The 27,671-nt window shown below is 42.3% G+C and overlaps 1 protein-coding gene across 1 annotated transcript in view; it reads right to left on the reverse strand.

Moving 5' to 3' along the window:
* Positions 1-1,976: 1,976 nt before the first annotated feature.
* Positions 1,977-27,671, reverse strand: part of LOC128461305 (neurexophilin-2) — a 52,949-nt gene continuing 27,254 nt past the window's right edge. The window contains exon 2 of the mRNA XM_053446154.1: positions 1,977-3,387. Within this exon, the coding sequence (XP_053302129.1) occupies positions 2,572-3,387 (816 nt within the window). The 3' untranslated portion in view covers positions 1,977-2,571. The remainder of the gene's footprint in view (positions 3,388-27,671) is intronic.

Here is a 27,671-nt window from a genome sequence, read left to right on the forward strand (position 1 = left end):
AGATTCAACAATTTTGCAAAAATGTTCACATATTAGGGCTTGGATCTTCTAACTTTTATTATACTCCAGGGTAAACAAACTGCAGGATTTGTACATCATGATCAAAGTGTCAAGAGATCCTAAGTAAGCATCTGAGCATTCGGTTGCTATTGTGTACTTCTTTTTCTCAGTTTATTTATAGGTATGCAAAAAGATTGTGAGGCTCACACCTGCCTACGCAGACATGTAATCACATCTGGTGTCACACACAGAGGCGCACACAAGGATCCACAACAACTTGCCTGGTGGTTCGCCACCTAACGATCGTAGCAGGTCTGTGGGGAGGGGAAGAGAATCTGGGTTGCAGTGACTCCCATCAATCTCTGGGCCCGGACTGTCCTCGCCAACTTGTGTAAGATACATGGACCTCCCCGGACCTCCAGCTCCATGCCATCGATCATGGGCATAATAGGGTATTGAGCCTCAGTGAGATGAAGATTCAATTAGCATTGACTGTGTGTTACCTAATGAAATTCTGAGCACCATTAATGTCGAATCAGAAGTGTTGCAAGCACTCTGTGCCGGGGGAGACATAAAGTAAGTGTGAGATGGGCTGAAGGAAGGTGGGAGTTTCAAGTCGAGTTTCTTTATTTCAATCAACCAGAAGGTGGTGAGCTAATCGAATTGATCGAATATATATTTTTTAAATAGTAGAATTATCCCACAGAGCCCATGTAGGGTTACAGCCAGAAATTTTGAGGATTACTTTGATTTACCTCACAATTCTTTTCTTCTATTCTTTGTGAGCCACATGTAGTAGAGGGCCGCTCTGCACTTTTCTGTCTGAACCCGTCCAAGGCAAGGTTCTGCTTCATTGTCTCCGGACCCGACCCTAATCCTGATGAAGTTAATGTAAAGCTGCACTGACCTTGTTACCTTGCCCCGCCGCCTGTCACATGATTATTGCTTGTTTTTTCCCAAATTACAGACGTGCAGTGTAAAAAATCTACCCAGCCAAAGTAAGAGATAAAACCAGAATTTTCTTCCTTTTTGTCCGTACCCCGCCCGGCCATCTGGTCCCGATGGTTCCCCATACACTCGACTTATGCATGCACACTCTAACATGTGACTCTTTTCTGCTCATCTCCTCCCAATGCAATCCTTCAGTATGGATCAGCTTATTGAATTTTACTCAGTCATTGTTATGTGATCAGTGAAATTAACAAATTCTTAGATCAAGAGGCCTCTCTGAGAGAACCCAGTACAGTGATCTGCAGGATGCTGTCAGATTCATTTGGATCCAGATACTGTTCTTTAGACATGAATACAGACAGACTTGTGTACTTTTAATGAAATGACAATGTGATAACATTTTGCCTGTAACACAAAAGTAATCCTCCAAAATATTCTTGCTGTGACCCTTCAGGGGCTCCGTACTCTCCGGCTTTGGCTTTCCATCAGCTCATATTTTCAGCATAAAGAAAACTAAGGTTTAACTGTATCTGTAATAAAATGTGTGGAAACCAACTGGAGGCTTACGTACACCTGAACATTTTTTTGATCAGGTGTGAACTACTTGATTTGCTTGCATAATCACACAAACAGAAATCTGTCAGTAACATAACTTGCAATATAATTCTTCTTTTTTTTTTCTTCAGTTAGAGAGTGTGCGTAATTAAAAAACCATATCAGATACCTCCCTTGAATTCTATTAGTGCAAATACCAACTCAACCCCAAAAGGAGACACACATTATTGTCGTCATAAGAATGTCTCACAGTTGGTTTTTCATGTTAGAATTAATTCAATATATTTGAGAAAATTAAAATTGCATATCTTCACAGAAGGCTCGGGCGTGCATTTCTAATCAGAGTGAAATGTAACTTAATTTAAAATAGTGTCCTCGCTGAGTTCAGATAATGTGAACACGCGGCTCAGCTTGTGTCCTGCAATTTTTGCTTCTGGCTCAGACAGAACACACTCACTCAGGGAGAGACAGACAGTTTAAGAGATTTTAATGTGCTTTTTCATACAGTATATTGTATGCATATCCAGCATAGCATTTCTCATACATATAACTCTCTTATATCCAGGTTTTGAAACATAGAGCTGAGAGGATGATTAACAGTCAGTCTACCATAACGTTACGCCTGCCATACGGTGACGGCACAACACAGCCGCCTCAGAGGCTCACTCTGTACTCCGAGGGCATAATACTGATTCCAGCTGTTTTCAACCCGAAGTTCTCCAACTGCAAAAAGTAATAACACCTAGAAACAAATATCTAAAAACAATAAGTGTGCTGAGTTTGAGTACATTATTTACAGGGAGGGAGAAAAAAACTAATAAAAACCAAAGTTAACAAATACAAAGTTGGAAAATAATTCAGGGAAATCATCCATATACCAACCATCCATAGCTCTGATTATACGTGTTTTAAATCCACAAGTCACGGCAGTTCAGAGGCAAAAAAACTGTCCCCTGCATCTTCACTGTAATCAATATGACTATCATATCCATCATTATCATTCTTATCATCATCTTTGACATTAACATTGTCTCTTTATGCTCCTCTCAGTTCAGTCTCACTTACTTATCCTAAGTAAGGGTGCTCACTTTGGAAGTTGTAGTCCGGACACACTTTCTGAACCAGCTTGTAGTCGATGCTGAAGAAGGAGATGAAAATGCAGATGACCTTGAAGGGTTTGGCACAGAGCCAGGCAGCGTGGGACTGGGTGTGCTCTGTGAAACAGGTCTGAGACGGGTCGTACAGGCAGGGTTTGGGCTTCTTGGATCTGTTGGTTTTCTCGTACTCCACCCGACAGTTAAAGGTCTTTGTCTCTTTGGGGTCGACGGTGGACTGCCGGGTCTCCTGGAGCTGGACGTTATGCTGGGTGTGAGGATGCAGCTGCTGAGGCTGGAGGACCTCGAACTCCACCACTTTGGATGGCGGCACGATACTGACCGAAACATTCCCCAGGCTGGAAGAGTTGTGGCGGAAGTAAACGGTGAACGTCCCGTTGATGTGGTCCACGATCTTCCCCGTCACCAACAAGCTGAACTTCATGGTCTTTACGTTGAAGTAGAAGTCGCCCCAACCGAAGATCTTCTTGGTCTTGGATGTCTTTAGAGAGGGCTTGCGTTTGGAGCGGTAGCCTGTCTGGTCCAGGAGCAGGGACTGGTTCCGGTTCGGGTCGTACGGGTTGAAGAAACTGTAAGTGGGGGGCTTGGATTTCATGGGTGTCTGGTCGATGGAAGTGGAGAAGATACGGGTTTGGTACGGAGGCTTAACCACCCCTCCTGTCGTTCCTCCAACTGCACCTCCACCCATGCCATATGGAACAGTCTTCATCACAGACCCAACTGGGCCCAGGTCTGAGAAGTCCACTTGCTTCTCCAACCCTTGGACCTGAAGAAAGAAAAAAACAAGCAAAAGAAGAAGAAAACGTTATTGACAATGTCACAAAGGCTATACTTTTTTTTCCTACATATTCTTCAAGTAGTCCATAGTCTGAGTATAAGGATGGTTGACATGACATCTCCCATTAATATGACACATCAGATCAGAAAACGCTTCTATCTGTCATTCTGGAGGGCTTCATTTGGAGGACTACCAACTCAACTCTTTTTAGGGATGAAAACACAAAGTAAAGCTTGGTACTATATTTATATTGATCTATTATTAATCTAATGTGCAATGTATGTACTCATCAAACTCTCTGGAAAAACTAAAGTTGCCTTGTCAAGACTAAAGCCGCAACACATGAAATGGGGCATAATATTAAAACCAAGTCAGTATAGATAAAAATAGATATTCAAACTGTTAGAATTACAACCAACATTTCTGACAAAAATCCACCATTTTGGAGTGTCCAAAATCCATATTATAGATCACATCATTTGGATCCTGCTCAGACTCGAAAACAGCGAGTGGTGGAAATTCTGCCTAATTCAAAAATTAGTTGAGTGTAACCAGTAAAAAGCTGTCTCAATCTGAACAGTGTCTGTCCTGCATCAGCCACAGAGCAGCAACAATGAAGCAATTGTAAGGTTTCAGCACTTTGCTTAAGATCACTTAACAAAATAGCTGTCACCCAACAACAGTAGATTTAATACAAAACATCCAATGCGGATACTGTGGAAGTAGTGCCACCAGTTTGTGGCTGGTTTCTCTAGCTCTAATTATCTGTACTCCAAATACAAGTCTGGACAAACCCAAACATTCGTAAACATTTCCATTATGTCCCTTTAATTTCACACACACGTTTTTTTAATCTCAGATGCTGTATTGTTGATTCTTCTGCCTCAGATTTTTTTGCCTGGCTTACACTTTTTTTTTATCTAAGTGAGCATCCAACTTTTTAGATATTGCAATGATTCATCTCCTGAATCGGAGAAAACAGACCCATCTATTTTTATTAGCACACTTAAATTTTGTTGTCAATGTTGCTCCAGAGAGAACAAAACAACCACTCTGCATGTAAGGTAGTGGATGTGAGCCTTTGTCTGTTCGTCTGACATCTCTCTGCCTCTAATCCGCAGCCTTGGCGGTTATTCACACGGCTGATTGACTGGAGATCTTCCTCTGCTTTCCTTCATGTGTCATCAATCACATTACTGCCACGCTGCCATACATACGCATTCAAACAAACACACACGTTCACACACATGCAAGACTTCACGCTCGAAGCTGTCATGAGGTGACAGGAAGAAGTATTGGGAGAGGTTACATGTGCTTCCCCTGAGGATGCTTTCGGGTGTGGTTTAAAACTGTTCTTCTGGTGAGTAGACAAACCAAACAAAATATTAAAAAATAAATGAAAAAAAAGCCTTTCAAAAACAAGAAGGATCAGACTTTTGATCATGCAAGGACCGTTTCTGTCTCTATTCACTCCTATCCAGGGCAGTGGAACAGACAGGTTTGTGCCAAAGCTCTCCTCTTCGCTCATCAATCACCGCACCTAATAACGACTCCACATCGCTATTTGCAGAGGCAACAGTGCAGCGCTCAATACAGCTCCTAATGTATTCAGTCATTCAATTAACATATCTATTTCTGTCGGCCATTCATTAACATGGCAGCAGTGTTGACTTCTAAGTAGATTGATTGAGGAGAAAATAACTGAAAATGTATTGACCACTGAAGAAATGAATTACCGAAAAGAAAAAAAGAAAAGAAAAAGAAAGGTGTTGATAAATGACCAGTGACTGGGATAATGAACCACTGAAGGTGTTTTTTTTTTTACCCAGACACTGACTCCCTTTGTGGCCGTGGCAGAAGGGTTGTGCAGTGGTCTTGCAATTTTGAGTGGGTGAATCGGTGATGTGATCTGATTCTGACAGGTAGGAATAATATACGGTGGATGGTAGGGAGAGAAAAAAAACACATCAGGATACATACGGCAACAAACAAAGTGTAGAGAGCATGCAGGATGGGGACTTCCTGTGAATGCGCTGTCAGCACTGCTGTCAGCTAGCTCCGTGTGTTGCCATCTGTCAGGCTAACACTCGGCTGGTGCAGTCCTAATCACTTCTCGAGCTGATGGCACAGAGCTCGAACCAGCACCATCATCATAATGCTCATCCCATCTTCAGCAGCAGCATCGCAACACGAACCACAACCCAACCTTCAGGGTCAACTGCATGAAGCTCAAAGATGATTTCATGTTGGGGCCTGAGGTCGGTCTCTCTAAGTGTACACAGTCAGCACCTTTGCCAAACATCGACTGATTGGAAAGAGATGAGTGTGTGGAGAGGGCTTCTTCTTCTGTGGCATGAAAGTAATAAAAAAATGCCAACAGAAACCAATAAATAGATGGACTTTCTATTAGCATAAATATGACTTTTTTTTTGGTGCTTGACAGTAAATCCATTTAAAGGGTGAGGATTTGTTAGAAGAAATATCAGATATTTTCTCTTGACATGAAATCCATAAGCTATAGACTTTTTTGCAAAACAGCGGATGTTTGCTATAAGGTCATATCAGGCTGCCGCAAACCGGCGTCAGGTTGACGGATTGGAAAACACAGCTTCAGCCGTTTTTCTCTCCTCCTCAGCCTCCATTCGGTTCGGTTACAATGAGTGAGAAGTAAGTTTCATAGCAGCAGCCGGAGGGATGTTACTGGGGTGACGAGGAGGTGATAAAGTTAACAAAGGTGCCTTCACACATTCAAACACTGAGTCAATTACAGACGCTCTGGCTCGTGTTTGTTCAGAACTATAACATGCAAAACGAGATGTCATTCGACAGTGAGCCATGAATAAATATTTGTTACTACCAAGAACAGCAGGGATTAACAAGAATAAATACAAGGCTTTTGGTGTATAATGTTTCCTAGTATATTTAAATCCGATACAGGTACTTTAGTTCATATCAGTTACTTTAGTGTAGGTTAAAAGGACTTTGGTCTTATGTTTCATAGTCTTTATATAATAATACACACGTTCACACTGAGGAATAGAGCAGGACTCAGGAGTTTGTAACCTTTGCAGGGACAGTGCTCTGACAGATGAGTAATGCCTTAGACTTTAAGAATGCAAGCCTAATGAAAACAAGTGAGGCCTACTTGCCAAATAGTGTATGAAGTACCCATTTGTCCAGTCTGGAGTCTACAGCCATGCTACAAACTGAATGGGGCTTCACACAGGAACAGCTGTGTTGTGGGCCTGAATGATAATAACATGCTCACACTGACATGCTGATGGTTCACTGTTTGAATTTCTACTATGACCACGTTTGGCGCGATGCAAATATCATTAGTTTCGTGAAGATTTCTCACAAACCAAGCATAACGTTTATCACGTTGTTATTTTAAAAGTCAGGAAAGAGTGTTTGTGCCAAATTTCACCATAATAACCAAAATCTGCAAAATATATCAACATCTGTACAGAAAATTGTACCAGTAATCTAGTTGACGGAGAAGATAGTTGAGATAAATAAAAATGCTGACGGCTCGAAAGAATAGTCATTAGGGTTCATCCCAGAGGGACCATGAACGTCTTTATAAAATTGAGTGCAATCCATCATGGACCAACCAACCGACCTTTCCCGGCCTAAAACCAGTATGCAGTATGGCTAAAAATCTGACTGTGAATATCACAAGGTGAAATTAGCTTTGTGGGAAATCACTGGTAAAAAGACGTACTTGCAGTAAACATGTCATTTTTCATGTTCCACTGAGGTTAGACACCTTTACCTTTCCACTGTTTACGCAGAAAACAAAATTGAATACGTCTTTTCCAACCCGTTCAGCTCACTAGAAATGACCTAACAGTAAATGTCAGTAGAAACCTGACCTGAGGGGCCAGTTTGAGTTTTCACTTGCGGCCAGTTTGGGCTCCCAGCCTGACCACGTTCCCCACAGCGGAGCTTTACACGTGTCAACACAGCATTAATGTTTCCTCCCTTTAGGTATGAGATTCCTGTTTATAGAGGAGGAAATTATAGAGGGAGATGGAATAAGTATTGTGGTGGACTTATACATATGTATGATACAGACAATTCAATAACAGCACAATCACAGAAAGAACAATCAGATTACAGAGCTTGGGAGATAGAGGGAGATAGTGAAGAAAATGTTATTAGTGGAGAAGTGAGACGAGGAGAGGAGAGAGTAAGGAGATCTTGTACATTTTCCAGGAACGGGGAACATTAATCATCTTTAACTTCATTTTGAGGTTTATATGAGCAAAAAGCATCCTTAGATGGAAGGCCCTATAACTATATACCTGGAAGTACATGCAAGTATGAAATGCAGGGATTGTTCAGTGAGTAGAGAGAAGTGACAGAAATAAAAACGACGAGACGCACATGCAGGCGGACGGAAAAGACTTCAGAGAGGGAGTGAGCCTGTGCAGTGAGGGGGCTTCACACTAACTTATTAAGCGAGAGAAGGTCAGATGAGCTGCAGCATTGACTGCTGAAACCTGATATATATCACATGCCACCACAATTAAGATCTCTTTTCATCATTAAGGAATTGGATCAATGGCAGCCCCTCTGCATCTGCTCTCTGTCTTCCACACTCTGTCTATCGGGTGTCCAGCCCTCCGTCTGCAGTTCACTCACTCTCATATTCATCCATAACTTCCACACCTCCTTGATAGCGCGAGTATTCAGAGGAAATGGACCTTGTGCTCCGGCCCACTCCTGCCCCCCCTCCTTTTCCTTCCCCTGGAGGACTGATGAGAAGATGAGAGCCGCTTGTGGAGCTCTCTCCCAGGCTTGTTCCTTTGTTTAATTGGAGTTTTATCGGTGACAATCAATTCATTTCTATCTGCGCTGCAGGCTGCATTGATCTGCTGTCACAGAGAAGAGTCAAATGTACAGTTCCACTCCCCCCGCACTACAAAAGCCACCGGCTTCGACGCCGGCTACAGAGCTTTTTTTCTTCTTTGACTTTCTCTTTCTGCTGCTTTAGAGCTTGTTTTGATTAGAAGTAGTTCAGGCTAACCTGTTTCCTGAGGAAGGATGAGAGTGAAGGATTTGTGAGGAGTCACAGGGTGAGATGTTGTGCAGTTGAATTCACATTATTATGCCCCTTTTCCACTGGTCCAAAAAAACATCACTAACAACCTCTAACATCTGGCTTTTGTTAGGGATGAGAATGGAAGCAATCACCACCATAGTCAAATGACGTGACACCCGGGTGAATGTGCTGATGTCTTCTACCTCTTTATTTGGCCAGTTTAGATGCCGATGCTGCACATTTTCCAGCACAAGGTTATGACGTGCAATGTATTTGTGGGTGTTGCTGTTAAAATGGCCATGAAGGTTATTTTTTATAACATGAACGATTATGTGCTTATTATTTTCTACATCTTTGGAAAAACATGCAACATCAAGTTTTTCTTGCAGATATGATGCAAGCGATTTCAAATTGTTCCTGGATTTCTACAGACATGATACCAGGAGGCCAGGAGCAGAAACTTTTCACACATGCACCTCATCCGGTGAAAATAATAGTTCAGTGTATTTCTGAAAGCAGATTTGGTGTGACATGGATGTGATGAGGGTCACAGCAGTTTGCAGCTAGAAAACAATGGAGCTCAGGTTTGGAGAACGACAGGATCTCGGAGAGCAAGATGTTGACTGAGGTGTTTGTAGTGGAGCAGGGCCTGAGGGTGATTCTATCAGTTCGTCAGGTGAACTACACGTCTGCCCTCACGTGGTTGTTCAGCTCCATAGGCTCTGAATAAGAGGAGAATTTAATTGTCGGTTGTAAAAGTTGTGATAGACAAAGTGCAGACACAGCACACAGAGCAGGTAGTTTTAAGAAAGTTCTGCACGTGGAGATCAGCAAGGAGCAATCAGATTGAGCAGGCAGCTGGACTCTAACAACAGGTCATCAGATCATGGAGGCAGGTTCCAGGCAGGTAACAGGTAAAAACAGCAGGTTGAGAGAGAAAGACTAAAATGAAAAGATACAGAAAATCTGGATAAGACGAACGGCAAGCAGCCCTCACTAGATCGAGTATTTAGACTGATGACAATTTCAGAAGTCAGTCTGTCTGTGGCTTACTGGCTTCACACTTGGAATGTGTATTGTTAAGGGGCCAAGGAAGTGTAGTGTCCTAAACCTTAATTACATAGGTGACAAGTCCTCACTAGCAGGAGCAACTGGGACTCATCAATCTATGTGAGGATTGTGAGTTATAAGTGTGTTCATGGAATCTGCAATGACAACATTCTCCAGTTCAGGGCTGTTCACACTGAGCCGAGCTTCGCAGGACTTTGAATTAACAGGTGAACAGCTCTATGTGCAGCGGGTGGCTTCAGGGTCCAGCAGTCGGTCTTTACTCAGCTCGGCTCAATTGCTGCAGGTCACTGCTGCAATCAGCATCACAACCGACCAGACAAACAGCCCAATCCCAACACACAGGTTTAGGAAGGCCACTGCACTAGTATCCAAAATCAGCCAAGTTCACTGAGTACCTTACTGTAAGGTAACATGGGGCAAAAGCTGAAAACAAACGGTATTAAATGTGGATTTGTCATCTCCAGAGCAGATGCCCAATAAAGTGATTGTCACCCACAAACATCCTCACTAATACCAACGTGATGTGGGACTGTTGTATTCCTGCTGATGCTGATGATGAACATTTCAGGCCAAATACAAATCTCAAATGGGAAAACACAACAGTAAATCACACATCAACACATCAAGTTTTCTTATCTGCTGTTTTGTTTTCCTGACTTCCCATTATATATTTTTATTGGAGTGTTTTCCCATTTTTTTGTTGAGTTGTGCACTTCAGAGTAAGAATGAGCTTTGAGTACAGACACTATTGCCTTCACTGAAAGGATCTAGTTGATGTGCTTTGGGCGTTTGCAGTTGTTGTAGGATCACAGACGCCTCCCTGTGGCACCTCCGGGCAGACCTAAAAGTCGGATCCCAGGGATTACAAATCCCACCTGATTTATGAACACAGCTGGAAAGGACGTGGGCTGAAAAACATCTGGGCTTCTTTTCTTAGCATCCTGCCACTGTGACCCTGGAGCAGAATGAGCAATGAAAACCGATGGATTTGATGTGTGTGGACAGAGCTGTCTACAGACACATTGGATGTGAGAGAACCTTTTTCTGTTTGGTTAAAGGGTATTTTGTGTAATTGTACAAAGTGCATATTTCTACTGTGATAAAGGCACTAATCTGTGAGGCAAATAAGAAAGAGAGCTGTAGTGAACAGATTTAGATGCTATAGTGTGGCTCAGACATTTTGTTCCAGCAGTGACTCCTCTATGTCTCAAGGAAAAAAAACTTTTCTGCCTTCCTCCAAAAAAAGAGAAAAAAATGGAGAACTGAAAATGACATTTAATTACAAAGAGCAAAATAAAGCCAGGAGGAAAAAAGATAAACCAGTAGGGGGGGGAGAAGCAGAGAGAGAGAGAGAGAGAGAGAGACAGAGAGAGAGAAAGAAAGAAAGAAAGAAAGGGGGAGAGAGAGAGAGGGGGGACAGTAAAAGCGATTTCGCAGTCCAGTGGTGTCGCTGGATTATCATGAAAATGAAAGCTACTGAGTCAGGGAGTATCAGGGAGCAAGGAAATGGAGCCGGGACAGATAACACAGTGAGGGAGAAGAAGAAAACGAATAAGAGGACGAGTGCAGAGAAGGCAGACACGTCTGTAAGACAATATGAGGCAAAAGTGCAAGAAAAGAAAAGAAAAGGTAAGAAGACAATATATATACGACACACAGTGAGATTATGAGTGCAATAAGACAAAAAAAATGAGAATCACTTCACCCCATAGAGAATAATCAGAGGTTTCTTGAGAAGTAATATCTGTAATATTGTTTCAAGAAAGACCAGCTCAGCTCTGAAATCATAAAAGTCCCTTTTCCTATGTATCAGGCAGAATTTAAGTAGTCTGGCCGATGATGAGCAAAAGTTGCACTTAAAAGAATCTTTACTTGAACATCTTGTAGCATATACAGCAAATAAAATGATATTAAAGTGTTTGGATCTGGCATTTACTGAGGAAAGAGAAAGACGGAGAGAGAGAGACTGTGAGAGAGTACTCTTTTGCCATTTGATGTCTACATAAGAGGATTTATGAAGGTATTGTGCGCTGGCTTAAGTGTTGTATGCTGACAATATTGCAAAATGTTGCAGATGCCACTAAGATTGGACTTGACAGAGAAATGTGGAGCTCCTCGGTCGTGGCGTGCGAAAAAAATAAAAAGGATTTCTTCAAGGTTCTTTAGGGTTTTATTATTTTCTGCATTATATCAACCCATGAGTTTTGGAGAAAATAGTGCATTTATTGTTAAGATAGATTCACTTATTTAAAAATTATTATCATCAACACTGATTAATTCACAGGAGACAGTTAGGTGACCGTCTCTGTGATATTGCTGCAGTGTGTTGGGTGGAGAGGAAATCAGACAGAATAATATTGTCTTTTATTAAACAGGGTTTCTTTTACCTTTATCCTTAATATCACGAAGCAAATCCCCCCCCCCCCCCCTCTGTAAATGTTGAATATAACACTCCTTTAGACATTTTCTTGTACTGAATATTAGAGCAACAATTTAAATCATATCCAGGGAATTTCCCACTTTTACGAGTGCGTGCATGTGGACTTTTTAAAGTATTCCTCCCTCTGTGATTCTGTAGGTTTTCTAACACTGTAGCGTAAAGGAAAAAAGGCCCTACACTTGTAAATGCAGCTGCAATATACGAAATACTGCATTTGTATACTCCAGCATTATAAATCAATGTTAGATGTGAACCCAGATGAGGCTGCAAAATCACCCAGTGAGTTCAAAATCATAATGAAAATAGGTGGGCTGCCAAGAGCCCACACAAATATAATCTTTCAGACGATAAAATGTATCAACAATCATTTTAAATCAGCTATGGTGTTTACAGGTATCCTGCATTGTGAAAATATGATAAAGTGATGAAAGTAAAAACAGCAGCTGACAGAAAAAAAGAGCTGGTGAGCCGTTAATCTCACAAATGTCTCAGTGGTGACGACCATGTTGGGATTACTGGAGATAGGTATTTGACTTTCAACCCTGGTAGTGGTATGGATTACTCTTAATATAATGAGATCTGCAGTGGAGCGACCCAACAGCTACAAAACAACAGAACTTGGATAAACCAGTAAAAAACAATCAGTGTTATTAATCCATGTTAAGCCATCATAACACTTACATGTCAGCAAGTGTAATATAACAAAAGAGCTTTGCAGAACTGCCAGAGGAAACATTTGTAATGGTAAACTCTGAGGTTAATAATAATGAGGTTTTATAAATATAATTCTCCTGGAGATTACATAGAACATATCTATACCTTCATCTATATTGCTTTCCTTTAAGTGCTGCATGTGTTTGGACTGTGGGAGGAAGCCAGAGTACCGAGACCAAACAGAAACTTTACAAAGAACATTGTTGACTGAACTTGAATCTCATTAATAGCCATTTTAAAACTAATGTCCCATGACCTGACAAACAACTTTTTATAAAATCTTGTTGTGCCGCTCAGAGGGACAAAGTTAATACAAACACCGCTGTGCTTTATCTATAAAGCCATTAGAAGCTTTTGCTCCCAGGAGCCTGACTTCAGTGACCATAGATCAACTGTGTGCACTCGTCCTCCTCTTTTAGTTCTCCCTATCTTACCGCTCACGACGGATCAGCATGCCGCTGTCTTTTTTGGGGCTCGGCTGGCAGGGTGGGCAGACTTTTCCCTGCATGTCTCCGGTGAGGCCACGGCAGCAACTGATCAATCACCAGCGACAAGTCTTTGGGGACCCACTGGAGAGAGGAAGGAGGTGCAAGGGGGGGGAGGCGTCGGTGGTCCGATGATGTCTGGTTTGCATGCAGGGTGGCAGGCAATGCATCAAAAGATGACAACTCTCCCATTCCTGCTTAAATAAGGGTGGTGTGACTCTTGCTTGCTGCGGCTTAACTTTAATCATTCATCTAAATAGCTGTTGCAGAAGTCTGGCAGCAGCAGACGGGCCGGCATGGATGTGGGGGAATATGAGAAGTGACATGGCACTCTTGGCTTTCTCATTTGTAAAACGTGTAAACATATATTTGACTCGGATGGCGAGAAGCACATCACCGCCACACCCTCCCCTCCCCTCACGTTTCTCCCTCTCACAGATTTATGTATTGAAAGAGTTTGGGATTGGTCGAGGTTTAGACCAAGCGAGGAAGGTTCGGAGGAGGTTCTGGGTATCCGGGCTCCGGCGCCACGAGCGACGTGTTAAGCAGCTAAGTGACAGTGATTGATGCCCTCGGCGTTTTGCAACTTATCAAGCGTATATACCCAAACTCGCTTCGCAAACAGCAGAAGCATTTGATATAAATGAGGAATCAAATAAACACAAGGGACCGGCGAAGAAGAAGCAGAAGAGGGGGAAAGAATCTGCATAATGAATAGATGTGATGGAGGAGGAGGAGGAGGGAGAATAGTGGAAGAGAATCCCAGTGGGTGAAGCTGAGCTTGAGAGACGTCAGTCAGGGAGGGATACTGGGAGACATGGGCCTGTGACGACTCCGACAAGTCACCCAGGCGGGAAAATAAAGCCCGGCTTCCTCAGATTTGTTTCCAGTGCTCATCAGTAGGAGAGCTGCATGACAGATGGACTGGCACTGAGCGCAACGCGAGCATGTCAGTTACTCACCATAATAAAGACCTGCTCTTTTCCCTCCATCGCTCCCTTTTTATTCCTCCAGCCACCTGCAGTCCCTCAGCCCACAGCCCATTTCATCTCATTTCAATCTGCCTTCATCTGCATCCTGAGCTTCCTCCTAACAAACTCGTTTTACACACAAGAGGTCGTAAACTGAGGTTTGTACATTTGAATCATTACTTGTATATATTTCAGTATAAATACTGGAAACTTTTTTATTTTGTCATATTTTCTAATCCATTCCCTGGTCGTTCTTATGTTCATTCATTCGTTCCTTCCTTGTTTATTTCCTACTTCGTTTTTGTCATTCAGTACCTCAATACCTTCCTTCCTTTCTCCTTCCCTTCCTCCCTCCATTACTGCCTTCATTTCCTACTTCTTTTTGTCATTCAGTACCTCAGTACCTTCCTTCCTTCCTCCATCCCTCCCCTTCCTACTTTTTTGTCATTAGTTCCTCATCCATTCCATTTATCAGTCCATCGATGAGAAGACTTCCTTCCTTCCTTCCTTTCTTCTAATTTCTAATTTATTTTTGTCATTCAGTCCCTCAGCCATTCCACACATGAGGGACAGGGTTCCTCCCTTCCTTCCTTCCTAACTTCCTTCCTTATTTCCTTGCCTAATTTGCATCTTTCCTCTTATATTTTCCTCCTTGCTGATATCCTTTCATTTCTCCACCTTATCCCTTTACATTACATACATAATGTGTACATATAACAACGTCCAGATGGCTTCCTCCATCTCTACCATTCCATCCCTTCGTTTTTCCTCATCTTCTCATTCTTCTTTCTTTTCCAGCCTCCATATCCATGCACACATTAACCTCCAGGAAACTTAAACCAGCTCCTGATACTTCCTGTGTTTATTTCCCCCACCCCTCATTCAGTCAACTCCGTTCACCCATTCATATTTCCACTTTCCTCTCCTCCTCCTGTCAGAGCCCTGACCTCCCACCTTCTCTCCCTGGTTCGGGAGTCAGCAGACTTTGGGGATGTGTCGAGATGATTAGACAAAAGAGGAAAAGACTAAGCGTTTCCGTGTCTGCTCCTCCCCTGCTATGAAGGATGCTCTCCATGTGTCCGCGGCAGCTTGCGAGCCCGGGCGAGGCTGAGTGGGTTATTCATATCGTCTTCACCGGGGCTGATGGCACAGTTAATTGGAGAGAAAACGGTGGGAGGTGCCAATGAATAAAACCCCTCGGAGAGGCTGGCAGCAGGGCACGACGACATTCCCCTGTTCACGTCAAGGTCGCGCACACACACAAAAACACACACCTGCTACTGAGGCTGAAGTGACAAGGTCGCTGCAGCTTTATTAGCATAGAAAGCACAAGATTATCTCCAGTGAGACTTGATTCTTTAAGAGTGATTTGATAAAAAAAAAGCACAAGGGAATTATATATTATATTGTAGATTTGAAGATGAGCTATAACATACTCATGTGAGAACATAATGTACAGTAACTTTTCTCCTCTCTTGCCTTTTGGATGCCTTTGCCAGTGTATAAATCACCCAGCTTCAAGGGCGCAGCGTTGGGACCCCTAACTGGGATCTTTCACATCCACCATCTGGACACAGAAAACCAGAGTGCTGACCAGCGGACCTGCTCTCATTCTGTTCCTCAGGACGCAAGATGAGGGTGTGTATGGATATTATAAATCCATCGACTGCCTTAGTGTGTACGGGACTTCATTTAAAATCCTGGCTGGAGAGGAATAGAATTGGAATATAGCAGGGGTGATACTTTGAGAGAGAATGAGAGATAGAGATAGAGAGCGAGGGAGGGAGAGACATGTACAGACAAACAGAGAGCCAGAGAAGCTGTCAAATGTCTCTGCTCATCCAGAACTGTCCGAAGCGTTCGTTCACACTCTCCCTCCCTCGCTCGCTCTTTTCCCCCTTTGCTCGGCCTCCCCCCCCCCCGAGACAGCAGTCCTCCATCATTCGACTTGGTTTCACACTCCAAGACCCAATATCAGAGCAGATATGAACAGAGATGAGAAACCCGAGGATTGTCTTTCCACGGAGAGCTGGTGTCCACTCACTGCTGTTCTATTTGTGTCATGCTATCCACTGGTGTTAGTAGAGCTATATCTCTGTGTCTGTCTGACCGCCCGTCGTCTCTCCACCAGGCTGAGGAGATCACAGAGGACAGCAGTGTCCCTCTTTTTCTCCAGTCCCAGCTCACTGTCCACAGCCAGAAGCTCATCCCAAAAACCAACACACTCACTCAGTCAAGTAAACAAATCTGTGTGGAAGAATGGAATAAACCAAAATATCCAAATCCTCCCACAGCTCAGAGCTTGTAGGGAGGAAGGCACTTTTATTCACTGGATCAACACAGAATTTGTTGAATATTTTCCTTCTTGGATCAATGGAGACTTTATTAATAATTTTCGAAAAACAATCAATAAAATCTGTCTGTCTATCTAACTGCCCACAGAGAGTGATCAGATTATTAAAATGACTAGAACTGTTAACTGTTAATGTTGAATATATGAAAAAAATCCAGATCTAGTCTTTTAAATATGTTTTCCTACGGGGACGGTTGGGTCAGAACTCTACTGAGTGTAATAGTAGTCAAAGAAAATAGGTGTGCCTAAAACAGTGACTTATTGTAATTCAATTAGATTAAAAATGTCCATGTAACTTTATTTAAACTTTAAGTTCAACTCAAAGAGTCAATGCATTCACCCTTTACATTAAAAGTAGGTAATACAGTTACATGGAAATAGTTTTTGTCTTTATGCAGAGAAATCATATTTTACTTTTGTATATTCATTATGTAAAAAGTCATTTAAAAATTCGACTCAGTCTATTTCTCTTCATTATCACCCTGTGTTTTATTACTTACTTAACTACTTTATTTGACGACTTTTCACACGAATAACCACTGCGTTGATAAACATCAAAGAGTAAAGTTGGTGGAAAGTGAAGCAAGAGGTTGGTCCATCATGTTGATATTATTATAATGAACCATTACAATCTTTTAAAGGAACTGCGAATCACAAACACTGAAGCTACATCTCTGTTGCAGTTTCATCACTATGTTTGCTGATCTGAGATCTGTGCAACCTCCTCAGAGGAGTTTACTCAGGTAGCAAGAAACTCTGAAGATTTGTAAATAAGAAAATGAAAATGTGGCTCTGCTATGATAGCTACATTTGTATTACTGCGCTGCTCTTATTCACACGGCTGATGTTGATTTAACAGCGATATAAAAGGTTGTGGACAGACCAGGACTTGTGACTAATAGTCCGGCAGGATCTGTGGTTCAATTACCGCGTGGGGCAGCTCTCCTCTGTCCCTGGGCAAGACACTTTGCTGGAATAGCTTCAGTAAAACACACACACAAACACACACACACACACACACACACAAGCACACAAACACCGCACAACCTTTATAAATGTGATGTCACTGACCAAAGGATATCAACACTGATACATTTCTCCTTCTGTTTATTTTCCCCTTAAAGATACGTCCAGAAGAAACATATTGGAGGACTGGATATTGGCACTATCTAAATGAATGTGTGAGGCCGGAGGGAGGCGCGGCTCTACTCACCGTCTGGGTCTTTAAAAATCGGGGGACAGCTGATGAAAAGCTCGGCCGAAGCAGCCTATCCACAATGAGTGAGACAACACAGGAAATGAACAGTGACCTGTGAATTCAATTCCAGCTCTTTCTCTGAACTCTTTTGAAAGTTAGTCGGTGGGAATTTTAACCGTCTTCATCTGAATTCAGATTTTCACTCAACTGGCAAATCTGCTCCTTTGTGATTCTGAATCCAAGGACTCGTAATGTGCATCTGGAGCAAACTAACTTGATTTACCGAGAGCTGTCAATGACATTTTTTTTCTGTTTAGCGCAGCCTCGGTTCGGACAATATGTGCTTTAAAAGGCAAAACAGCTCATATCATCAGAGCCGTCTCAGCCTTGGAATTCACAGGGAGATAAATGATGGATGCAACAAAAGCATGACAAGAATTTACCGACGGGGTCCAACCAGTCTTTCAATGACAAAAGTGAACTGACTTGAAACGTTTGCACACACACACACACACACACACACACACACACACACACACACACACACACACACACACACAGTGTAAATACAACATGGTTCTAAAGATCTGGCATGCTTCCAGAGCAGATGGGTGAGTGGGGTGGGAGGGTAAGGTTGAGGCTGGTGGGTAGGGGGTGCAGGAGAGCGTCAATCTGTCATTTCTAACAAGCCGGGAGACTTGGAGCCAGGGCAGGTCACAGACACGGGAGACTCACGCTCACACACACGCACACGCACACACACACACACACACACACACACACACACACACACACACACACACACACACACACACACACACACACACATGCCCGTTCCACGTCCTTACGTATGCGTCACATTCCAACTGTGGCATTCCTGCTAATTAGAATACAAATTAATGATCCAAGCAAAGCAGACAGGCTGCCTCTCCCTCCCTCCAGTCAACATTTAGCCTTCCTCACGGCTGCGTCTTCCTCCGGGCTTCATCGCTTTTAACTATTTAGCTCTTTCTCCTTTTCTCTTTTGCTTTAAAAAAAAAAAATCCCTTTCCCCCTTTTTGTTTTCATTCCCACATTCTCCTCCTCCAAGACAGGTGAAAGAAACACTCCAGACTTCATCAATAGGTCACTTAAGAAAACAATTAGCTATCTATTGTTGTTTTTCTTACGATCACACCATAGCTGAAGCTGGGATGTAGGTGCGATGTCACCTTAACTGCATAAAATGCCGTGTTCAAGGTACATGATATTTTGCCTGATTTTCCAGTGTCCAATGATTTTGGAAGTCGCCCAAATTGGATCCAAGGCGGCGTTCGATCAACAGTCGCTAACCGCTTCTGTGTGAATTCTTTACAGACACGAAATTCAGCCAAATCACGACAACTACAGTAAACCTGGGTGCAGGATGCTTTTATTTGAAGAAGGATATAAATATAGTTAGCAATAGGCTAAGTTAGAGTATGAGCCACACAAAGTAAAACATGTCCATGTGTAATTATCAAACATTAAATAACGACCAATCATGAGCCAGTCTCAGCTGTCAATCATGAACTTTGACACCATTAAAAAAAATACAAATAACTTCCAAAATGAACATTTGAACAAACAGAGTGATAGGAACTTACTAAAAAGACAGAAATCATCTTTGAGAGAAATCTATTTACTTTTGAGTTTGGTCCATGTCCCATCAGCTAACATGGAGGTGGTGGAATTAATGAGTTATAGTGCAGCAAGTGGCCATTTCTGCTTAGTTAAACTTGGTTGTCGCAGGAACAGGCTGAAATATAGTAAGCTGCCAGATGAACCTTCGAAAAAAATCTTCATGAACGAATATTTAGGAATATTTGTGAAAAAGCTGTGGCATTGAACTACATCTTCACCTGTATCTTAGGAAACGTTGCATCCTTTGTTTCTCTTATATCATCCCCCATTAGCATTAGCATGAAATCCGACCGTGCGTACAGTAACATGAAGAAACGGTGGATAATTGGGTGTGTAACTCGAAACAGAAGGAGCGCTGGTAGTTCCCTCGGAGCTGTGCCGCTGAATAAATTGCTTGTTTCTGTGATTGTATCTGTTATTCTTTCAGGAGGAGCAGTGATAGATTCTGGGGCAAAGTCAAAGAAAACAACAACAGCAGCAGCAGCAAACTCAATCTGGCAGTGCTCCTCGGCAGTCCAGGACACCTTGCCCACGATGCATCAGCGGAGGGCTGACCTTGAGTGCTCGGCATTAAGGTCAGGAAGCATCATTAGTCCTGCTTCCCCGCTGCAAGGCTAAGAATAGGAGCACGAACACAATCACTCACTCATCATCTCCATATATCTCTCTGTTCTCACTTTGTTCTCACTCTGGTTCATTATTTTTTACATGTCGGGGATTTGCTGGAAAGACTGAAACAATTAAATCTCCAATTGTAACACATGTGGGCCTAAGTGGGATTAAATAAGCAGCAGCAGAGCAGCTCTGCATCGGGTATCATTATCTCCGCTGCCAAATCGATACGCAACATGAATCCTATTGCCTCTCCCTTATTTAACACTCTCTGATCGAATAACACAAAAAAAATGTAAGTATTCTTTTTGTAGGTTTTTTACTCTGTCTGCTTCTTACTGATGATATTACATAGGTAAGAAGCAGGTCATATATTGACACGTGCACCATATACCTGCCGTTTGCCGGTAGAATAGCACCACTTTCCATTATTCATATAAATAATTGCGCATTTTGTGTAAAATGCGCTGCAAAATAACTTCTCTCTTGACGGGAGCAAAGACCGTGTGGTTTTTTTTAAGCACATACAAATCACCTGCCAGTAAAAGCCCACACCCTGCACCTCTGTTTCCCTCTCTTCAGTCCCTGCTGGGGCTCTGGCTCACAATCAATACCTTTCACCGCTAAGCCAATCTGCAATAATAAAGGCATTACAGACAGGGGGAAAAGAACACCAAATCTTATTAAATATAGGGAATTGGTCTCTTCCGTTCTACGTCTTCCTGTCTCTTGTTGCCTAGGTGAACAGGAAGCCGCTCCATTGGACGGGCTGGCAGCGGCTGGATTGCTTCCTAAATGTTCCGGGACGATCAACAGGCTGAGGACGGGCGCCGGCGGGTTACAGGTACAGTTTGGAGCTCAGCATTCTGCTCACCTCTCCTGCCGGCCATGTATATTTCACAGGATTGTCTTTCATATTCAGTCTGGGGCTCGGCGGTGCACTCATCTTTATTTCATTTCGTGGCATTTTTTAATTTCAGCTGAGATTTTTTGTTTTTTCTTCTCTCTTTTGCCTCTTCCCCCTTCCTCCCCTCCTCCTCCTCCACCACCACTGCCTCCACCCTTCCTGACAAACCCCTTCTGCCGACTGAATCAGTAATGGCATTATGCATCTAGGAAGCTTTTAGCAAAAACAAACTCTAAGTCCGAGTCTGAATAGAGGGGAAGTCACATCGTGAGCATCAACGTGACACGTGCCAATTATTTTGTCTCACAATGAGTAGTGATTTGCCAACGAGCCACTGCAGCAACTCTGACACGTTGGTTTACACTCAGAGAAATTATGTTTCATGGGAAAATTACAGGAAAGGAAGGTCAATTATTAAAGGCTCCGGCCTCAAAAAAAACAAAACAATCCAACCAATTTTACCTTCATATTCCTACTGGTGATAAAGTCCCAATTTTACGAGAGTAGAGTTCTAATTCTAGTCTACGTGACATGTTAGAGGGGGAGTATTGGAGGATCAGTGTTGCATACGTTACAACAGGGAATGTGGAGCATCTTGTTCAGTTACACTTTAGTACAGATTTTACAAATATCAAAATACTTCATCTTTTGTAACATCAGGAATCTGGAAAGATTGAGCAGGAAACTGGGAGGGTGAGATATAGGTGTGGCAAGGTTTTGGAGCAGTAGGTAGTATACAGATGAATAAAGTTATTTTGAAGGTTATTCCCTCACATTCTATGTCAAAACATTATGACTGATGATTTATTACTTTATTCTAATGACACAAACATTTGACTCTTTTTGGAGATCCATGTCTGTTCCATGTCTGTAGAACACTGATGGCAATGCTCACCACCTGCTCATCACCTGCTCAGACATGTCATACATCAGCAGCAGGGACAGGGAGACTGATCAGAAGGAAGAACGCAGTAAAATACAAAGAGGTCCTTGAAGAAAGTCTGCTTCAGGGTGTATGTGACCTGAGACTGAGGCGACGATCCACCTTTCAGCACGACAGTGACCCGAAGCAAACGGCCAAAACAAAGCCGAGGTGGCTCCGGGACAAGTTTCTGCCCCGACTTTAACCCCACAGAACATCTGTGGACAACATGGGGGGACTTGCTCCAGTAGAAACGAAGCTGTATTATCTGCCAACGGTGCTTCTACAAAGTACTGAAATAAGTACTCTGATTATTTTTCTAAATGACAGATTTCAGTGTCTGAGTTTTGATAAATTTGCTGACATTTCTTGAGATATCTTGTTACAAAGTGTTTGGGGGTTGTGCATGTAGACCACTCGGCAATGATGTCCATTTTATTGATTTAAAATTGAATCTACAACACATAGAAAAATTGCAAATGTTACAGGAGCTGAACACTTTATGAAGCTGGTAATACAGTAAATAAAGTAACTATAGCTGTCAGATATTATAATATAGTCAAGTAAAAAGTATATTATTTCTAAATGTAGTGGAATACTCGTTTAAAGTATTCACATTAAGTGTTGACAGAAAACTTGAGAGAGGAAATAAAAAAATCAAAGCTATGTTGTTACCTCAGCCCCTTTTACCAAAGCGATAACTCCAGCACACGATGTGAACATCATTCTCTCAGTTTCCCTGAACATCTTCTTCTCCAGGAGCTTCAGAACGACGACAGAGCTCCTCAGATCCGCTCATTACAGTTGGCTCGCTCTCCAGGCGACAATTATCCCACAAACACAACAATCTAAACACACTCTGTTAGTTCTGCCAATACGCCCTCAAGTCAATGCAGCTCACTCGTGATTTTAGACACTTGTTTGTGGTCTTGGTGAAGCTGCTCACGGGCTCTCTAGACAATCCCAATTAGCCGCTAATTAAAAACTATAATGGAGACGTTTTGATCGCACCAAGTCAATTTGGAGAAGGTTAGCCAAAATTAGATACATAACATACTGTGTGTACAAGGTGAGGCATTGATGATCACATAATAGAGATTGGAGAATTTTACTAAAGAAAATGCAGAGTGGACTTTTCTGTACAGTGACTTCTGGCTCCTGCACAACCGCGATCATTCACCCAAACGTTATTGAATTTCTCCCAGGTTTTTTATTTTCCTTTTTTAAATACAAAGTTTGTTTCTCGTTTCTCATTGGGTTGTTTTAAGTAGCTTACCTGGTAAAGTAAATTTTCTTTGAACATAAAAAAGCCCCCCCCCCATTAAATACTAAGTACTAAAAATGTGCATCATTACTGGCCGTGTGTTCCTTCCTGTACGAAGCACACATTCAAACAGTGAACAGACAATGTGAGCAGGTAGGAGTTCCTCTACTGACCCGAAAATAGATGTTTTCCTTTAATATGCTGTATTTCCGTGACTATTTTAAATTTTTTCCTGCATAGTTCTTTTTTAACAAGCTATGAATGACAAAAAAGCAATGACCTCATCCACAGCGACTCCTTCAGATGACAAAATGCATCAATAAAACCAACTGAGAGAAAGAAGTAGACGACTTGACTTGAATTAATGTCACATAACACAGATTAAACTGTCAAACCAGCTGGTCACTGCATGATACCAGCAAAACCACAGGGGATCATTTTACACAATCTTATTCTCGGAGGAGCCACACAGGATCGTTTCTCTCAATCTTCTTAAACAACAGTTAATGGAAAGCTTGTAAAACAACAACCTTGATTGAACGAATCAATTATTTAAAGCACTGGTGGACACCACAAACCATTATATACATCAGCTTGCATTGCCTAACAAAAGTCAAACTATAATATAAATGCATGTAGCCTAAAAATACATAAGTACTAATTTAGAATTGTGAAATTGCCCAGTGCATTAAAAATAAGTAAATGTTTTTCAAATTGTGGAAATTGGTCAATGATGAGACATTTTCAACTTTTTCATGTCATGCAGACATCAAACCCATTGCACGGACCATAGGGTTTGTATTGCACATATACATATTTAATTAGCTGTGTGTCAAATAACGGCCTTTTGTGATGCCTAAAAATAGAAATAAATTTGTTACACAAAGACATAGTGTAACACAAATCCATTATTGCTTATACATATGAAAGAAACATCTGGCTTAGAGGATTGACACGTCTTTATCAGACCTGACATTCAGTCTAATCTATGAAACAAGTATGAAATTATTTGGCTCAGAATGTAATCTCCACAACACTGGGATCGTGAATGGGAAGGAGACACTGGGATTTGATATCGCAATAAAAAACAGGAATGAAATCATGAACTAAACCATTTGGCAACAGAATCTAATCTTTGCTACATCAGACGAAGCAAAAGAAAGCGGGAGGGTGGTATCTCAACAAAGAGGAATTGTTATTACAGAGGAAAATCAATTCAAAACACCGCACACACCAGCAGTGTTGTACTGTGGGTAATATTAATTTGGTCTAAAACACACATCCATGGTTAAAAACACAAATTAAATCCCAAAGCCTTTTTTAATCCATGTCCTGTAAAAAGATAATAACTGGAGCAGGTAGTGCATCTCATATAAAATTTAAATAAAGGAAACGTGGGGGAGGAATGTGATTTGCGGAATTGATATGGTCGACACGAGGGGGCTTGGATTAAACATCGGAGAAAATTACAAAAAACATTTATCAGCAACATTCATTTGTAAATCTCATTTTAATCTCCATTTAGTGGATGTGGCAATCTCCAAATAATGCACATCCAGTTAAATAGGAATAGCTTTGCCTGATGGGATTTTGTAAGACGTGATAAACCTTGAGACACACAATTAGGTGGGAACAAAATTTGTGGACAAGTCATTTTTGATATTACTCTAAGGTTAAGTCCTCAAGTCAATCACAAGAATGATGTCCAGGCTTGTAAACTACACCATAAATCCTGGGTGTGAGTCATTTCTCCGAGTGAGGTTTTACACATTCAAGGTCCACACAGGGAATTTTGATACCAACCCACTGCATAGGTATGTATATACAGAAGTACGTTTTCCTTTTTTTTAAGTTCTTGGCAGTTCTACAAGGCAACAGAGGGATCAATCTTTCACGGATATCTTTTTAATCTTTTTCTTTCTGTCCTTGTGTGTGCATGCGTTTGATTTATGAGACTCAGCAGGCCGACACGATGGACACGAGGGTCTCTCTCAACACCGCCGGTCTCTAAATACTCGGCTGTCTGATGCAGAGAGACACACAAGATCACGCTGGCCTCCTTATCTTCCGGGACGAGAAAACATCCAACCACACAGGGCGAAGGAAAAGAAATGAAAAGGAAATGAACACAGAGAAAACAAAAAGAGTTGAAGGAGGAGAACGGTGTAAGTGGTGGAGGACGGAGAGGGGAAATGAAGTGAAGTCTGTGCAAGCTGCTCTAACGCACTGTACCTTGTGGAACGGTATAATGCAAATGTCTGTCACCATCTCGGGGCGTTTTCACACCAGAGTCCAGAACAAGTTTCACGTCTTTATTACATTTCACAATTAGACCTGGTTAGTTGTAGTTTCCCATTGAAATTCAGGGAGTGGATTTAAGACTTTGTGTGAGGTATGTACATTCTGTCAATATCCTCTACTTGGGCTGCTTCTACCGATAAATGAAATTGATTGGTTAATAGACGAGAATGTGTTTGTTATTCATCTGTAATCAACTAGGGCAGTAGCGTTTCTGGTAGAATGGAGAAAACGAATGAACCACTAGTTCGAATGCACCAAATGAATGTCCTCGTCATCAAACTTTCCACCTTCAGAGGCAATGTCTGAAAGCAGTGCTGCGAACCTGTTCCACTCAAACTCTGGTTCTTCTTCTATAGCTTAATGCTGTCTCAACAATTGGTCAAAAAGTCCAAACTGTCCAGTTGTGTTTTCACACTGCAAACAAATTGAAACATGTTTCAGTTTCATCTAAACCGAGATCACCTCTTTGAGTTGAACGCAATTTTGGTCCATTGGTTCAGACCATGGTCCGAGGCACCTGTTATTTTGGTTTGAGGTAAAATTAAAAGTCAGAAGATCCAGGCTAATGTTGGGACCTACAGCCACAGAGAACCATAAAATGAGGACTGGTGGAACATTCCACTCCAGCCTAAAGTACGGGGGGGAGCAGGCTACAGTTGAAACTGTCAATGACCCCTGCTGTGTCTCTAGCCGCGCCTCAGATTTTGAACTCTGACCCTCCTATTGGCCTAAGACCCTTAACCCTGCTAGAAGGCGGGAGTTACCTCTAAGGTGCTATTTAAGGGCAAACACACCGAAAATATTTCTTTCCAGTTCCACTCACATTAGAGCTAGCATCTCCAGTTTAGTTCTCAGTGATTCACAGGACACAAAGGAAACAAACTTAACAGCTGTTTGATTTTTCATAAGTTTATTTTAAACTTATCTTTTCGTAGTTTCACTTTTAGTTTAAAGCTACTTTTTCTAATCCAGTTTAAGCTTAACTTATCCTTTTTTAGTACATCGTAAGCTTATTTTTCCTATTTTTACTTAAAGCTTTTAATCTGAATAGCGCGCGGCAGAAACTCCCCCTCACTCGCTGGCCGAGAACAGAGACACTTTCCCCGCTATCCACGGACAATCCGGCGACGGTTGTTCCTTCCTGCAGACGGGCAAAGACCTTGCCAAGGAGAACGAGAAGCATTCTCTCCGAGACGGGCAAAGACCTTGCCAAGGAGAACGAGAAGAATCCTCTCCGATTCGGCCCAGCGCAATCTCGCCGTCGCCCCCAGCGGCTCCGCGATCAGCGGCCCGAGGCCAGGACATCATCCACTTCCTCCTTCCGGGATTCGCGCTACTCCGGTCGTGCACGAAACCCCGCGAAGCAACACGAAGTAAGAGACATATGTCTGGGCAGAGTCTAGTTTAATAATTAGCGTGTTTTTGTATATGATTGTACTTTTATAGAAAGACCGCCGTGTCGATCTTATTGTGAAAAGCGCGCGGTGACGATCCGGCGCTTCCTGTTTGATTCGTGTTTCCGTCAGGCCGATCTCACAGAAGACGTGCATCTGTTAAAAGACACCTCTTACGTAGCTGGATTGCCGGCCTCACTGTGTGATCGCCTCTGACGGCGTTTTTAAGATCATCTCCGATCTGTGTTACTATATGTTTCTCTCTTTCTCTCTATTGTATTCTCTCACATCCGCCGACATACACATCCTCGCCCACGCACACACACATAGTCGCATTACATATAGTCATTCTGATATCAAGGAGGGCCTGAACGCACCTCGACGCCATTCGGCGCTAAAGCTAAGCTAAGACAAAGAATCCCTTTGTCCTCCCTCGACCTTTGTCCCACGTGTGTTTAAGTCGGCCATCTTTGACCATCTTGACTCTAAGTTACGTGGTCCTTCGACCATTGATTGCAATACACATCGAGGCCCGCCCTCCATTCGGACTCTAAATTCCTTAGGCGACTCCGCCATTTTGAGTTGTAGTCCTGGTGTATATTACATCACCAATTTTGTAGTCAAACCCCCAGGGTTAAGCCGGCCCTCTTAAACTTCGTGAGTCATCGACCCCCCTTTTTCCCTCTCTCTCTCACACACACATACACTTCCCCCCACTCACACACACACACACACGAACACACACACAGCCCTATCAGAAGGATGGCAGTGTGATCAATTGTGCTAAATGTGCTGCGACTGTATTGGATATAGCGGATTGTGTTAAATGAAGAATCATTTGGAACAACTTTGACTTTTATATCTTTTTAATAAACCCCTTTTATACTTAAAGTATTCGAATCTTGTGATTATTGGTGCATATTTATGTGAA

The sequence above is a fragment of the Pleuronectes platessa genome, chromosome 2, assembly GCF_947347685.1.
Source record: "Pleuronectes platessa chromosome 2, fPlePla1.1, whole genome shotgun sequence".
In the NCBI taxonomy this organism is placed as follows: Eukaryota; Metazoa; Chordata; class Actinopteri; order Pleuronectiformes; family Pleuronectidae; genus Pleuronectes; species Pleuronectes platessa.